At 49.4% G+C, this 17,659-nt stretch overlaps 1 protein-coding gene across 2 annotated transcripts in view; it reads right to left on the bottom strand.

Moving 5' to 3' along the window:
* VPS13D (vacuolar protein sorting 13 homolog D) overlaps window positions 1–17,659 on the bottom strand; it is a 2,738,381-nt gene that overhangs the window by 1,815,599 nt on the left and 905,123 nt on the right. For both annotated transcript variants that reach the window (XM_085608633.1, XM_085608634.1), the window contains exon 31: window positions 11,854–12,119. In XM_085608633.1, coding sequence (XP_085464759.1) covers window positions 11,854–12,119 — 266 coding nt within the window. The remainder of the gene's footprint in view (window positions 1–11,853; window positions 12,120–17,659) is intronic.

Here is a 17,659-nt window from a genome sequence, read left to right as displayed (position 1 = left end):
ACCAGGGATATGACCCGATGTTACAGCCATGTCCAGAGGCGGAGGGCCTCTTGACATAGGGTCCACGACCCCATCCCTACTTGTTTATTGCAGTACCACATGGCAGTGGTGTTGCCTGTGAACACCTGCACTACTCTTCCCCGGACAGAGGGAAGGAGCCTGTAGCTCCAGTAGGTTGATGTGGAGCCCGGACTTCACCGGAGAACAGAGGCCTCAGATCTCCGCCTCCCCCATGTGGCCGCCCCAACCTAGCAGTGATGCGTCCGTCATGACAGTTTGGTCTGGATGGAGAAGGGAGAGGGATCTGACATTGACCCAATCCTGGTTCATAAGCCACCACTGCAATTGTCGTGCAGTGCCCTCCGAGATCTGGATGCAATCTGACAGATTCCCCTGATGCTGCGCCCACTGGAACTTCAGGTCCCACTGCAGAGCCCACATATGCCACCTGGCATGATCGACCAGCAGGATGCAGGAGGCCATGAGGCCCAGCAGCCTCAGGGTCATTCTGAGCGAAACCCGGGATAGAGGCTGAAAGATCGCAATCATAGCCTGAATATCCCAGACTCGCTGTTCGGGAGGATAGACCCGAAACCTCGCCGTGTCCAGAACCGCTCCGATGAAGAGGAGCTTCTGAGAGGGAATCAGGTACGACTTCGGCACATTGATGGAGAACCCCGGGAAATGCAGGAGGTAAGCCGTAGTCTGGAGGTGGGAGACGACTGCCTGGGGCGAACCCGAAACCCCTGATCTACGCAGATGAGCTGCAACCACCACCATCACTTTGGTAAGCCCAAAGGGGAGCACAGGAAACTGAAAGTGCTCGTGGCCTACCGTGAACCGTAGGTAAAGCCGGTGGGCCGGCAGGACGGGGATGTGAAAATAAGAGTCCTGCATGTCCAACACTACCATCCAGTCTTGCGGGTCAAGGGAAGACAAGACCTGAGCAAACGTCAAAATCTTGAACTTCTCCTTCTGGAGGAAGCGGTTAACCTCCCTGCGATCCAAGATAGGACGCAGGCCCTTGCATTTCTTGGGGACCAGTAAGTAGTGGGAGTAATAACCACAACCTACTTCTGGGACAGGAACGTGCTCGATGCCTCCCTTGGCCAAGAGAGCCGTAACTTCCTGCTGGAGAAGGGCCAGATGATCCTCCGACATGCAGTGGTATCTGGGTGGCATGGCTGGAGTGGTAGTCTCAAAGGGGAGGGAGTAGCCCCTTCAGACTATTTGCAAAACCCACCTGTCCGACGTGATGGTGCGCAAGTGGGGGAGGTGATGGCGAATCCTGCCGCCCACTGGCGTTTGATGGGCCTGAAAGGTCGGACAAGGAGGGTTTGGAGGCTGCTGCAGAGGGGGAGTTGGTGGACTGGCCCGCCCGCTGGCCCCCGGAACCACGCCGGTTGTTTCCACGTCCCCGGCCGCGCGAAGGTTGGGTAACTTGCTGCGGCCTGTGGCCCTGGGTGGGACGTAGCGGGGCACCCCTTCCGTAGCCACGCAAGGAGCGAAAAGCAGGCTGCGCCGGACGGGTGGAGAGGCCCAAGTACTTGGCGGTAGTCCGTGAGTCCTTGAAGTGCTCTAGGGCGTTGTCTGCTTTGTCGCCAAAAAGGCGATGGCCATCAAAGGGCATGTCTATCAAGGTGTTCTGGATATCCCCTGAAAAGCCAGTGGACCTCATCCAGGCGTAGCGACAAAGCGCTACCAACAACGAATTGTAAACTTTGCTGCATCTCTCCCGGCGGCAACAGCCTGAGAGAGCACTGCCCGAGCTTCCTCCGGACACTGAGGCTGCACTTGCGCCACCGTATCTCACACTGAGTGTGAATAACGGCTCAAGAGACATGCGGTGTTTACAGACCGCCGTCTTAAGCTGGCAGAAGAGAACTTTTTTTTATCAAGGTGGTCCAGCTTCTTGGATTACCTTTAACGCGGAGCAGTAGGGAAGGCGCTTTTGGAGGTGGAAGCTTGAACTACCAAGCTCTCAGGGGTGGAGTGTTGGGAGAGGAAAGTGGGGTCGCCTGGGGCAGGGCGGTGGCATCCGGCAATCATCCTGTCCACGGGAGCCCCCGTGTAGGGCCTGGACCACGTGCCCAAAAGGACATCTGTGAGGGCCTCATTAAACAGCAGCAGGGGCTCCGAAGAGCTCGTAGCTGGTTGAAGCACCTCTGTCAGGAGGTTAGTCCTGACAGCCACCGTAGGAAGCTGGAGGTTGAGAGCACCAGCCACCTTACGCAACACCACTGCATATGACGCTCCCTCCTCCGTAGCCACGGTAGGAGACAGCATGCCAAGGTCAGGAGAGGTGTCAAGACCACTGGCATCCCCCAGTTCCTCTGTTCAGTATCGATCTGGTCAGTTAAAGGGTCACCTGACCCTTCCCAGTCCTCCTCAATATCCTCTGGGTGCCACTGTTGTTGAAAATGGACCCCAGGAGTGAACAGGGGCACAAAAACCCCACCCTGTGCCAGATCCGGCCTCGGACGACGCCGGTCCGGCTCCGTGCCCAAGTCGGGATGGAGGCCGGGGTCGACGCCAGCCGGGGAGCTGACCGGCGCCAAACACCGTAGTGGTTCCATAAGGAGCAGCACCGGTGGAGATGTAACGAGGTCAAATGGCACTGATCCTGATCCAGGCCTGGATCCAAGGGGGGCCTGCGGCGGCGGGGCCGGAGCCGCCGGCACTGAAGACCTAGTCCCCCTAACGAGTGCACGGGGCCCAAAGGCGCGCCGGCGGGGTAGGTCTGCCCAAAGATGGTATGCATCGCCTCGTAGAACGCATGAAGCTGGGCGGGGGTCGCTCGGGGTCCTGGAAAGGGAGGGAAGATCGGAATCGACCCTTCGTGCTCCACGCGCGGAGCCGCTGGAGTGGCACCACCCGCGTGCCTCGTCGGAACGGCCGACCGACGAGGAGAAGTCTAACAGCGATGATGCTTCTTCGACTTCTTCTTATGCTTCGACTTACCCGACCCGAGTGCGAAGACTTCGATGATTTCGAATCGGAATGGTGGTGGCTCCGTGACCGATCCCTCGACCTCCCTCTCGATCGGGACCTCGAGCGGTAAGGAGCCGACTGTCGGTGTTCAAGCAGCTTTCAGGACCGCTCCCGCAAACCTTCGGAGCCATCGATCGACAGTCGGAGCACGACTTGGGGTCGTGGTCGCGCTCCAGGCAGAAGAGGCACATGCAGCGCGGATCCGTCACCGACATCAGTCGGTAACAGGAGCCACAGGCCTTGAAACCGGGCATCCCTCGTGCACCTGTTTGGAGTCAGAGACTCGAAACAAGAAGTCGATAAAACCTGACTGAGGTACCGCTCTTCCTGGGTCTGCGCTGGCTGGCACAGAAAAAGAAAGAACGGACGTCAGCGCACGAGGGCGGCGCCTAAGTAGCTGCTGCAACGTCATCCCGGTGACCACAAGGCCGACGATGGACACGGAGCCGACCGACGCCACCTTCCAACGCGCAGAGGTAAGGCTGACGAAAAACCTTTCCGTATCAAGTCTGACGTCTGGGGGTAATTTTAAGGTAAGGAATCTATAACTAACGTGTTTCTTTCAGATTGTCCAGACAGTAATGTTTGGTGAAAGAATGCAGGGAAGCCCACGTTGCTGCCTGGCATATGTCCAGGAATGGAACTCCACAAGATAACGCAATGGTCGCAGCTTTTGCTCTGGTGGAATGAGATAGCAAACCTTCAGGGGGTTGCTTTTTGGCCAGTGTTTAGTAGATTTTGATGCGGAGTATGACCCATCTACAGATGGTCTGCTTCTGCACTGCTCGACCTTTCTTTGCACCAACATACCCCACAAAGAGTTGGTCATCCACCAGGAACTCTTGTATATGGTCAAGGAAGAACAAAAATGTTATTTTGGGTCCAGGTGGTGGAGTCGCTCCTCTTCTTTAGAGGGATATGGAGGAGCAAAAAAGGTAGGCAAGGTGATTGATTGGCCTACATGTAATGGGGTGATTACTTTCGTCAAAAAGGAGGCCCATGTGCGAAGCACCAGGTTGTCAGGATAGTCATAGAAGTAAAGCAGCTTAGATGATAATGCCTGCAGCTCAATCACTCTGCGGGGAAATGTAATTGCCACAAGGAAGGCTGTTTTCAATGTTAGAAGCCTGAGGGGACAATTGTGGGGACATTAAGAGTAAGATCCAACTGAGGCATGATAAATGGTGAAGGAGGATAAAGAGGAACAAGACACTTTTAAAAAGTATGCACAATAAGGGACTTGAACAATGAGGGTTGGTCAGGCAGCCGCAAGAAGGCAGAAAGAGCAGACATATCACCTTTAAGTGTGCCCAGAGAAGAGCCCTGCCAGGCAAGTGAAAGAATGTAGTGTAAAACTTCAGAAAGAGGGGCAGAAAGAAGATCAATATGTTTTATTTTATATTTATAAATATATATTTTATATATATATATTATATATATATTTATTTTTGCACACCATGCCACAAATTCTTTCCAACGGCAGGGGTATACCGTCTTGGTGGAGGGACGCCTGGCAGTCAGAATGACATAACAGACTTTGGGAGGAAGGTCATCTGCCGCTGCTCAATCACCATGAAAGATGGCGGAGAGTGGACAATTTCAGGTGAAGAACCCTCCCCCTATACTGCTACAGAAGATTCTCCCGAAGTGGCAATCTGATCATAGAATCGGGATACCAGACTCTCCATGTCCAGTCCAGATCCACAAGGATGACTTGTGTCTAGTCATACCAGATCTTCTTAAGAACACTGGGCAGGAGTGGCACGGGTGGAAAGATGTATAGGAGTCCTGAGCTCCATTTGAGTGAGCCTACAAGAGTCGCTGAGTTAGAGCCGCCTTGGAAACTCCAGCACGCAAAACTGCTGACATTGCGTGTTCTCGGTGGAGACGAACAGATCAAACGAAGGCTCTTCTCACTGCTGAAAGAGACCTTGGGCAACCTCCGGGTTGAGACACCATTCGTTATCCACTAGGCATCGACGGCTGAGTTAGATTGGTCTGGCATTCAGAGAACCCGCCTGGTGTTGAAACATCACGGATATGCCCTGTTATTTCAGCCATGTCCAGAGATGCAGGGCCTCTTGACAAAGGGTCCATAACCCCACCCTGTCCTGTTTGTTGCAGTACCACATGACGGTGGTGTTGTCCGTGAACACCTGCACTAGACTTCCCTTGATGGAGGGTAGAAAGGATTTCAATGCCAGTCGGATCACTCGGAGCTCCAGCATGTTGATGTTGAGTCCTAATTCCGCCGGAGACAAGAGTCCTCTGATCCTCGGATATCCGCCTCTCCCAGATGGAAACCCATCCCAGGAGTGATGCATCTGTCACTAATTTCAGATCTGCTTGGGGAAGGGAGAGGAGTCTGCTACTGCCAAACTGCAGTTCGTTAGCCACTACTGCAGATCTTTTGCAGTGCCTTCCGAAATCTGGACAATGTCAGAGAGGTTCTTCTGATGCTGCACCTACTGGATCTTCAGGTCCCACTACAGAGCCCTCATACGCCAGTGGGCATGTCACCAGCAGGATGCAGGAAGCCATGAGGGCAAGCAGCCTCAGAGTCAGTCTCACCGAAACCCAGGATAGAGGCAGAAAAACCAGTCACGTAGCATGAATATCCTGGACGTGCCGTTCGGGAGGATATGCCGAAACAGCACTGAGAGTCTGAGAGGGAGTTAGGTGTTACTTCTAAATTGATAGTGAACCCCAGCAAGTGCAGAAGGTTCGTCATAGTCTGGTGGTGGGAATCGACAGGTGTTTAGTGGCGGACTGACAAGACCGCTGGATAACTGACTCAGGAGGTCCATGGGTACCGAGCCCTCGGCCACACAGAGGCTGGGTAACTTGGTGGCTGGGAAGAGAATGGCATGGTGGGAAGCACCTTCTGTAGCCACAAGAGGAGCAAAAGGCAGATTGTTGGGGAGGGCAGCAGAGAGGCCCAAGGACCTTCCCGAAGCATGAGAGTCCTTAATGCGCTTGAGTGCCGAATCTGCCTTGTCTCAGAAAAGAAGAGTGCCATGTGGTCAACCAGGCATGACACCTCAGAGCCACAGTTGATGACACCACTCTGCCCAGTGAGTCACCCAGTCGTCGAGTAAGGAAAGACTGGGACCCCTGACCTCTGAAGATGGGCAGCAACCTCTGCCATTAGCTGTGTGGACACGGAGAAACACTGGTGAGGTTTAAAGTTAACACAGCAAACTGTAAATGCGCATGGCACACCTTGAACCGCAAGTTCCGTCCATGGGCCTGCAGGACATGGATGTGAAAATAGGTGTCCTGCTGGTCCAACACCACTATCCAGTCTACGGGATCCAGTGTAGAAAGAACCTTAGTTAGTATCTTGAAATTATTCTTCCGCAGACGTTGGGAAGGTAAAGAACCAAAGCAGGATGAAAACCTCCGTCCTTCATCAGCACAAGGAAGTTATGGGAATAACATTCAGTCCCCACTTCTGTGGCTGGCACCCTCTCTATGTCTCCTTTGGCCAAAAGAGCCTGCACTTCCTGATGCAAAACGGACAGATGTTCCTCCGAAAGCTGCCATGATGTGGGCAACAGGTGCTGTGGGTGAAAAAGGATTGGCAGGGTGGAGCCATGCTGGACAACTTGAAGGACTCATCTGTTGGATTTGAAACTCTGCCACCCCCGAAGGAAGCCGCAGATCCTGCCTCAAACCAGATGGCTGTGTGCCGTATGGAAGCAATAAAGAGGTTTTGAAGTGGTTGACGAAGGGGCAGAATTTTGGGACATACGCTGCCCTTCATTGCCTGGTCCTATTCTGTTTGGCCCACGTTCCCAACCTCTAAAGGGATAGGATGCCTGCTGTGTGGGTTGCGGGGCATGACGCTGCAGATACGCTAAACTCCTAGCATATTCCCGAAAAGGGTGAATCTGCAGGGGGTATTTCCAGGCTGGTGAGGAAAGGCCCGAAGTGGAGGCATAGCTTGGCTCTCTTGAGAATGCTCCAGGGCCAAGTATGGCTTCTCCCCAAAAAGGGAGGAACCGTTTAAGCGAATGTTCCATTAGGGATGCCTGGAGGTCCCTGGAGAATCCAGTAGATTTCACCCATGCATGGTGCCTGAGAACCTCACTTGTCCCAATAGCCCTTTCTAGGCAAACAGTGGTGTCAAGACAGGGGTGCATGGCAAATTGTACTGCACTTCGGCCATCCCAGATGGATTGGGCCAACAAGGCCCATAAGTCTGAGTCCCTTGCTCACTTTGCCACTGGATTCAAGCAAGCCTGGCTGAAGACGGCTGAAATGCCAGAAACCGGTCCTAGGAAGCTTGTTTCCGGTCCAGGGAAGGCATGGCTGGGCAGTTCGGGCTGGACTGTTCCCATGAGGCACAGGGTCAGACTGATTTGCATATGGCCATGTCTGAACTGGGGTGGCAGAGTGGGCTAAAGAACGGTGATGGATCAAACCCAGACCTGTTGACTGGGTGTGAGTGTTTGATTGGTTCTGATGCTCCGTCCATCACCACCCCCTTTTGTACCGCTTTGTTTGCCATAAGTTGGCAGGGTATGCTCAGACGTGAGTCCCTTGCTCACTTTGCCACTGGATTCAAGCAAGCCTGGCTGAAGACGGCTGTAATGCCAGAAACCGGTCCTAGGAAGCTTGTTTCCGGTCCAGGGAAGGCATGGCTTGGCAGTTCGGGCTGGACTGTTCCCATGAGGCACAGGGTCAGACTGATTTGCATATGGCCATGTCTGAACTGGGGTGGCAGAGTGGGCAAAAGAACGGTGATGGATCAAACCCAGACCTGTTGACTGGGTGTGAGTGTTTGATTGGTTCTGATGCTCCGTCCATCACCACCCCCTTTTGTACCGCTTTGTTTGCCATAAGTTGGCAGGGTATGCTCAGACGTGAGTCCCTTGCTCACTTTGCCACTGGATTCAAGCAAGCCTTGCTGAAGACGGCTGAAATGCCAGAAACCGGTCCTAGGAAGCTTGTTTCCGGTCCAGGGAAGGCATGGCTTGGCAGTTTGGGCTGGACTGTTCCCATGAGGCACAGGGTCAGACTGATTTGCATAGGGCCATGTCTGAACTGGGGTGGCAGAGTGGGCTAAAGAACGGTGATGGATCAAACCCAGACCTGTTGACTGGGTGTGAGTGTATGATTGGTTCTGATGCTCCGTCCATCACCACCCCCTTTTGTACCGTTTTGTTTGCCATAAGTTGGCAGGGTATGCTCAGACGTGAGTACCTTGCTCACTTTGCCACTGGATTCAAGCAAGCCTGGCTGAAGACGGCTGAAATGCCAGAAACCGGTCCTAGGAAGCTTGTTTCCGGTCCAGGGAAGGCATGGCTTGGCAGTTCGGGCTGGACTGTTCCCAAGAGGCACAGGGTCAGACTGATTTGCATATGGCCATGTCTGAACTGGGGTGGCAGAGTGGGCTAAAGAACGGTGATGGATCAAACCCAGACCTGTTGACTGGGTGTTAGTGTTTGATTGGTTCTGATGCTCCGTCCATCACCACCCCCTTTTATACCGCTATGTTTGTCATAAGTTGGCAGGGTATGCTCAGACGTGAGTCCCTTGCTCACTTTGCCACTGGATTCAAGCAAGCCTGACTGAAGACGGCTGAAATGCCAGAAACCGGTCCTAGGAAGCTTGTTTCCGGTCCAGGGAAGGCATGGCTTGGCAGTTCGGGCTGGACTGTTCCCATGAGGCACAGGGTCAGACTGATTTGCATATGGCCATGTCTGAACTGGGGTGGCAGAGTGGGCTAAAGAACGGTGATGGATCAAACCCAGACCTGTTGACTGGGTGTTAGTGTTTGATTGGTTCTGATGCTCCGTCCATCACCACCCCCTTTTATACCGCTATGTTTGTCATAAGTTGGCAGGGTATGCTCAGACGTGAGTCCCTTGCTCACTTTGCCACTGGATTCAAGCAAGCCTGACTGAAGACGGCAGAAATGCCAGAAACCGGTCCTAGGAAGCTTGTTTCCGGTCCAGGGAAGGCATGACTTGACAGTTCGGGCTGGACTGTTCCCATGAGGCACAGGGTCAGACTGATTTGCATATGGCCATGTCTGAACTGGGGTGGCAGAGTGGGCTAAAGAACGGTGATGGATCAAACCCAGACCTGTTGACTGGGTGTGAGTGTTTGATTGGTTCTGATGCTCCGTCCATCACCACCCCCTTTTGTACCGCTTTGTTTGCCATAAGTTGGCAGGGTATGCTCAGACGTGAGTCCCTTGCTCACTTTGCCACTGGATTCAAGCAAGCCTGGCTGAAGACGGCTGAAACGCCAGAAACCGGTCCTAGGAAGCTTGTTTCCGGTCCAGGGAAGGCATGGCTTGGCAGTTCGGGCTGGACTGTTCCCATGAGGCACAGGGTCAGACTGATTTGCATATGGCCATGTCTGAACTGGGGTGGCAGAGTGGGCTAAAGAACGGTGATGGATCAAACCCAGACCTGTTGACTGGGTGTGAGTGTTTGATTGGTTCTGATGCTCCGTCCATCACCACCCCCTTTTGTACCGCTTTGTTTGCCATAAGTTGGCAGGGTATGCTCAGACGTGAGTCCCTTGCTCACTTTGCCACTGGATTCAAGCAAGCCTGGCTGAAGACGGCTGAAATGCCAGAAACCGGTCCTAGGAAGCTTGTTTCCGGTCCAGGGAAGGCATGGCTTGGCAGTTCGCGCTGGACTGTTCCCATGAGGCACAGGGTCAGACTGATTTGCATATGGCCATGTCTGAACTGGGGTGGCAGAGTGGGCTAAAGAACGGTGATGGATCAAACCCAGACCTTTTGACTGGGTGTGAGTGTTTGATTGGTTCTGATGCTCCGTCCATCACCACCCCCTTTTGTACCCATAAGTCTTCTGGGACTGCTGGTAAGAACTCACCAAACATGCCCTAGAGTTCATGGGTGTAACATCCAAGGAGGCAGCTGGATTTGACTGACCTCAAGACAACGCTGGCAAATGAGAACAGCATTTTGTCAGATATTTCCATATGCTTGGGATTCCCTGTCAGGGGGACTAGTTGGTGAGGTGTTTGGATTGACTCTGCTGATGGATGCCTGCATCACCAAACTCTCAGGATTTGGAAGCTGGGATAATAAATCAGGGTCACCAGGAGCTGTTCTATGGCAACGCACAACTTTCTATTGACCAGACGGCAAGAAAATGGCTTCGCCCATGTGCCTATGAGCATATCAGTGAGGGCCTTGTTGAAACAGAGAAGAGGTTTAGTAGGTGGGTGAAGGACCTTACTAAGCACACTTGTTTTTATCTCCATAGGGGGAAGGTGAAGGTCAAGGACTTCAGCAGCTCTCCTACTGACTGTCATATAGGATGTGCTTTCCTCTGTTGCTGGTCCACGTAGGGAAACTAACGCATTATTGGACGAGGCATCCAGCCCACTGGCATCCTGTAGGTCCATGAACCAGTTATCCTTATCACAGGGTGGGGCATGCTTGTCCTTCACACCCTCACTGCTGTCTCCATAGGGATGACCAAAAGGTTGATGCAGTGTCTGTGCGTTACTGAGTGGTAATGGATTGCTGTCAGAATAAGTGGGAGCAGCTTCAGGATCTGGGTGCGGCCACAATTGAGCTTAGGATGAATTTGGCTTTGAGTCTGATACTACTATAGGTTGTGGGAGCCTGTGGCGTCGGTCAGCACAGACATCCATGCGGAACTCAAAGTGGGTTCAAGGGACACAGACACGCAGAGAACGGATCCAGCTCACAAGAGGGAGCAGGAAGCATGCCGAAGATGAGCAGCATGGCCTCTCTAAAGGCTTCCACCTACTGTGACATCGCAGACGGACCCGGAAACTCAGGATGCTTCATGTCCAGTGTTGGAATCCATTTCTCGTGAGAACAAGAGTGAGACCTGGAGGCACTATGATGCCCTCACACCATCCTTGGAGAAAGGGAGTGGCAGGAAGGAGCCAAATCCAGCTTAAGCTTCCTGTGTTTCTTTCAGGATTGTGTGTCTTTCGGGTATTACCCAAAAACTTCAACCAGGAAAATTATCTGCCCAAGTAACAACTTCGAAAGCAGGAGGGGTCAGCACTGTCTACATCGATTGGGAGAGGGACTTACATGGAGTCTAGAGGTGTTTTTGTGACATAGAGCTTTGCTTCACGTTCTGAGATGGCTTTCGGGTTCATCTGTGTGCAGTCATCGCATGCCTTCAAGTTATGCGTCAAATTAAAACACCACAGCCACACCTTGTGGGGATCTGTCACAGACATCTGTTTGTGAAAGTCCCTAGAAGATTTAAACCCTGTAGACTGAGGGGGTAACATGTTCCCTCGCACACTGGAGACTTTAAAGAAGAAATTCTCTTCAAGAAAGAGAAGAGGACCTCGGGATCCACGTCTAAAGGTGTGCAAACATAGGAACTGATGTCAGCGCACAAGGATGGCGCTTATTTGTAGATCCGCTTGTCACTTATGAAGCGGAACGAGGTTGGCACAGAGTTGTATGACTCCACCTAACAGCGTGCATGAGAACTGCTTAATTAGTTTCACTCTCTAATCTGGCACCTGGGGATATTCACATGGTAAGAAATCTGCATTTTGAAGTATCCATCAGAAAAACCTGGTGCCTATATTTGGAGGACTAAATCTTCCTGACATATTAAAGAAGACAACAGGCTGGATTTGACTTGAAAATATGAAACAGGAACAAGAAGAGCTGATAACAGTGGCACCTTCAGAGCCATTTTTAAGGCACAGAAGCTCTGATACAATATAAGAGAAAAAATATCAATAAATAAGGAAAAAAGCATGCTCATGCAAACTCATTCTCTACTTTCACACAGCATTATACACATTATGAGTCTCTAAGCACTCAAAATAATTACTGCAGCTCAGCACGTGTACCAAAAATGGTCTCACCAGTTACATTTATCTTGATTTCTAGTTGTTTTTCTGGAGTTACTTGGACAGAAGAACGCTTTGTAACGACTCCAGTCTTCACAGTTTTGGGAAGCACAACTGTATCGCTGCTCCACTTGCGCTGTAGAGAGCTGGTGAAGTTATCTGCCTTTGTGGTGTCACTTGAAGTATGCAGAAAGTTGTGAACATGCAGCAACCAGTCAAAAATTAAGAACACACGAAGATTGTTCAAAACAACAGTGAAACAGGAGGAATCCTTGGAACATCTGAGTAAAGAAAGTAAATAAATAAGTAAACACGAATAGTTAAGAGGCACACACAGAATCATATCTGCTCTTGGTATTAAAAAAATACAAAGTCTTTCTTAACCCATTCCTTAAGTGATGGGGCTCTCGCACCTTCTGTGAAATTCTGTGGTTCGGGGAATCATTGAGCTTGAACTGCTGTAGCACCTACTCAGCCAGCGGTTCAACACACAATGGATCATGGGCAGCAAAGATGGTAGATGTCCTGAGCAGTGACTGTCCCAATCTCTAATAACTCACACAGAACAACGTCTTTGGTAACTGCCTTAAATATTTTATGTATTAAAATAAGACTTTCCCAAAACATATCATTTTGTCACTAGGGCAATTTGAAAAGTCAACTTACTATAACAGAGATTTATTCAGCAAGCCAAATGTTAATCCACTTCCTTCTGTACAAACTGTGGTAAGTGGTTTGGGTATGCATAATGTATAATTTACAGCACTTATGAGAACACATTATTAACTTGAAACCAGGCTGAGGTTGTGATCGCTACTTTCATTGGGGCTGTTGCCAAAATTAAAAGTATATGTATGGGAGTACTCGCTCAGTGACCGCACCAAGATTTTAAAATGGCGTCAACAGATCCATCATTGAATTAAACAGTGGTTGGTCCATTAGGATTGATTCACCAAACTGCCAGGTTAGCGGAAATGTCATCACATACCCTTTGACCGTAATGATGTCACAGGAAGGGATTTCAAATAACCCTTGACCCAGGTTGCTTTTTTAGAAAGGCATGTGGCGTGACCCTAACATCACAACAATTGAAATTGCTGAAGTTCCATAATAACAGCATGATAGTATAACAGCATAACACAAACAAATGTCTACCACATATGTTATGGTGCTGACTATATCTTTGAAAGTTCTAGGGCATAGTACTTGCCTTGAATTGTAATGAGCTAGCAAAGCGAATAAGTCAGGCCTCTTTTAGGGGGTTTCTCCCCGAGAAAATATGAAAAGGATGGAGTGACATTGTACATTTTAAAGTACAATTTTAACATAAATTTGCTTAAATGCTGTACGTGCTGAAAGGGCACTCATTAAATATTCAAATCCCTTCATAGCGTGTCACGCCATTGAAACAGGATATTTCCAAAGAGTTTGCCCCATTTTTACAATATGCGGTATGGATGCTCCATATGTCCAAAATGGCTGTCATTGTGCCAGGGCCAGCTTATTGGCATGGGTGCTACCATATTCCATGGGTGGCTCCCAATAATAAAAATTACACAAATTATGACAATGCCAGAGTTTTAGAATATATGTCTTCCTTATAACATAAGTGACTCTTAAGTCAAAAATTACCTGAGAATGTCAGGGCTAGCATTTTGTCATTGTTGCCACACTCCCGTATCACAGGTTGTCCACATATCCTCCAGTGGGCTAGTACAAGCATTCTACCACTGGGTCCCCATTTCAAGAATTTAATCAAGTATGTCAGTATTTTTCCACAGGTGCCCGGTATGCCATGAAATACCTCTAGTATGCCAGTATCAATATTTAACCATTGGTGTCATTTATGCCAAGAACTACCCTCAGTGTACCAATGCCAGTATTTTGTCATAGGTGCCTATCATAACAAGAATTGCAGAAAGTATGCCAGCGTCAGTATTTTGCCCTGTGTATCTCTAGGAGACAATAATTATGTTCAGTATGCCAGGGCTAACAACAAACTTGCAAACATCACATCACATTCTTGCTCACACCCACATTCAATCCTTCATTCTCACTCATACTCTCTTACGCCCCCCTTACATCCATTCATACTCATTCTCACTCACTCAATTGCATTCAGTCTTAATCTCACTCATTAACAGTCACTCAGACCTTTGCGACACAAACCCAGTGCAAAGTGTTAGGGTGGCATTTACTATCTAACACAAACCAGGATTTGCATTGGATAGTGTCCCAAAGTACCACAAAGTTGCACTATGCTCTGTTTTGTGTTATTTTGCATCAAAGTCGCGTTCCATGGGCAATGCGGGGGCATTCCCTTGCAACCACCGATGGGTTTTGACGCAAATCCCAATCTACAAACATTGGTAGACAGAACGCTGCACCAATATCTTATGCCTCCTCGAGTCAGGAGTAATGAGGAGAAATAGTTTCATTTCTCCTTGCATTTCCAATTCTGCATGTGTGCTGCTTTGTACAGCACACTTAGTGGGAAAACCATTGTTTTTGTACTGGAAGGGCCCCCTTCTAGTACAAAATCTAGGCTTTAGGGAATGCACACACCTTTGCACTATGGCACAAGGGGTTTGTGCTTTGGCGCATGGCTGCTAAAAGTGTATCAACTCACAGGGAAAGAAAAAATGCACCATATCTTGGTAGATGCACACACATGCAGCAACCTAGCATTGCCTTGAGTCAAAGAATAGTAAACCTGGGCCTCAATTTTACCCGGTCTCATTCACTAACTGTAACTGACTCTCACTCCCATACACAGAAACACTTGCTCATACATACTAATGCCCTCTCTCACTTAAACACATTCTCACTCACTAGCAAGCACACAACATACATTTAAAAACAGTTCTACTTACTACAGCTGCCACCAACGGCCCTGTTCTAGCTAAGTCTGCTACACTAATAGTGAATAACAGAATATTATTCACTATTAGTATAATGAAAAATGGGCAGAAATAAGGAATGCAGAGTGGCCCCTGTGTTCTTGGCACTGATTTTGCCACCGACAGGGGTCGCAAAGGCAGTTCCAGGGGTCTCAAGGGGCAAACCAGGGGTCCAGCAGTTACCCCTAGCAACTCCAAAATGAAGTCCAGGAGTTTGGTCCCTAAGACGAGTACAGAAAGAAATCCTATCTGCTTGATAGAAGACTGTGGAGAGACTTGTCTCCAGATTTACCTTGAAATTCTGGGATTGAAAGGTAGTTCCTAGAGCTAAAGAAGATAGCCTTTTGCTCAACCAGGGCAAAGTGGCCCAAGTCGGTCCAGAAACGCCTGCTTGCCTGCAGGAACTAATCTGTCTGCCTGAAGTGAACCAGTCCATCTGTGCTGACTGGTCGCTTCTACAGCCAGCTCATAAAACTTCTCCCCTGTTTCTGAAGAATGCAGAAGGTCCAGCATGTATGGTAAGTGAAACCTTTTATGAAGGAAACCCATTTCATTTTGCTGGGGTCTTGCAGTTGTGCGGCGTCCCCTCCTACTGTGAAACAGGGCCTGATATTTGGGGAACGATCCAAAGATCTGTAAATGTTATTCTTCTTTCAGCTACACTTTTAAAAAGATCATTTGCTGGAAAAATGAGCACAAACACTTCTTAAAAGTATTCTCTCTAAAATAAAGTCCCAAGGGATGGGGGGGGGGGAGATGCTTTCTGTCAGTTTAAAAAACGATGGCAAAGCTGCTCCATAATGGCCGTTTTGTGACCCACAGCCCGCACATTGGTGTCTGTATTTTTTTTTCTTCAAAAACAGACTTTTGCTTCAATAAGCATTACAATTGTTTTTTCCCTTAACTTTTGATCCCTAAATCGGCTTCCTTTAATAAGCAATTTGCTTATTAATGTTACCTAAATTGGATAGGGGTCCTGTTATATTTTCAACTTTAGTAATTGTATTGCTGTATTGTGTTTTTTGGCAGCAATGTTGTTCTTTGACTGACTTATTTTTATGTACTTTTTTTTGCATTTTTCTGATGTGTTTACTTTTAAATGATAAAAAAAAAGCAAAGCAGAGTTTTCCTTTCATTTCATTTTTAAGTCTCGCCTAGCGTTGCTGCGCACATGCGAAGCTCGCTCGGCGAGATTTATTGCAGATGAGTACTTTCAGAAAAGGGCTTGAAGCCCCGCCCCTTATTCCCATTGGCTTGCGTCACCATTTATGTTAAACGGTGGGCTGCCATTGGAAATAAGGTTTCTAGGGTGCCTCCTTTTTGCTTTTTTGGCCAGACTACACTGACTGTCTTTCCTGCTTTCCTTCTGTTGTAAGGACATTTCTTATCTTTAGTGGACGTGTATTGGCGGATCATGTTTCTGCTTCACAGACGCCGCGTCTTAATACAAAATCCTCAAGGTAGCGACGCACATCCAGCGCCTGGTGCTCAGTGAACGTAGGGCTTTCTGTAAAATCTCGTCCATCTTATCTCCGCGTGTATCTGGACGCTGCCCCTGCTGCCCAGGAGCCTCCCTCTCTCCAGACGCTCTTCCTCAGCTTCACCCGGGTCTCCGGCTCCCCATTGCCTCCCCTGCTCGCACTGTGCTCTGTGACAGCAGAGCTGTTGTACTCGCAGTGAGCTGTCAGTTGCGTGGAAGAAGTTTTGCTGAGAGCAGGGTGGGAGTGCAGAGGGATTGGTGAAGGAGGCCGCAGACAGAGACAGCCCTTGCAAGCTTCACGACGAACGTGTTCCCCTTAACTCCGCTCTCCCACACACCCGTCCAGCACCCCTCCAATAACGACCGGGTGCTGGGTGGAAGATCTTGCGTGTGTCTGATGAAGTGCACGCGCATTCACGCAAACACCAACAGCGGCTGTAGAGAGCAGTGATCCTTCCCAGAAGGCAACGACAGGGAATGGCCCTAGCTCGTCACCATAATTCGGAGGGCATCTCATTCCCTCCCCCTACGCACTTCCTCATCCCATTAGACACTGAGGCTGGAGATCAGCAGTTCCCAGGAGATCCCGAAGAGGGTTATCTCTCTTATTAAAAACGCGCCCCGCTTGCATCAATGGATGAATGGATGGAGCTGTGAATGGAAGAAAGGCTGAATGCCTGGGCGAACACACCAACAGCCATATGGATGAATGATTTAACTGCCGAATGGACGAACATGTCAATAGGTGGACGACCGAGCGGCAATTAGTGAATGGGTACATGAATGAATGAACAGCAATGGGTTAATACCTGGATGCGCATAGAAACGCAGCAATGACTTGACGGCTTGATGTAGAAATGAATGCCGAGCAATGGACCATGTTAGCGCTTGTGTTCTTCCTCACGTTTACTTAATCGTGCATTTCCCCCAAACAGTTTTTTCCGGGATGATCTTTTCTGTAGTTTGTTTCACGAGCAGCATGTGCTATTGTATAGTGCATACCGAGTTGACGTTGGACATTAGTTCAGGTTGTAAGAGCCACGACTGAGAGCAGTGCTTTAAATGGTGGGAGTAGCGCGACTCTCTTTTACTGAGAATTATAAGTAGTGAGAAATATGTCTAAACGTTATGATTTTAATGTTGGAAAACAGCAACCGAAGTCACACTTCAAAAAGCATAAAAAGGGGGGGGGGGGGACAGAAATAATACGACAAATATATAAAATCGTTGACTGATTGTGAGAATGTGTATTGTGGAACATTCGATTGCAAAATGTTCTGGGTGGAAGCTGTCCGGGTTAAAGAGCTGATTTAATTCTGGACTCTAAAGTTAACGTCATGTAAGTACTCAATCGTGAAGATAACAGCGTCATGTGGCCCCTGCCCCATATTCATTTTGAGAAGTAAATCCTTAAATGGTCCTGCATTCTTCATTGTAAAAG

The sequence above is a fragment of the Triturus cristatus genome, chromosome 1_2 (genome assembly GCF_964204655.1).
Source record: "Triturus cristatus chromosome 1_2, aTriCri1.1, whole genome shotgun sequence".
In the NCBI taxonomy this organism is placed as follows: Eukaryota; Metazoa; Chordata; class Amphibia; order Caudata; family Salamandridae; genus Triturus; species Triturus cristatus.
Note: the sequence above shows the minus strand (reverse complement) of the source record. Positions and strands in the feature narration are given on the sequence as shown.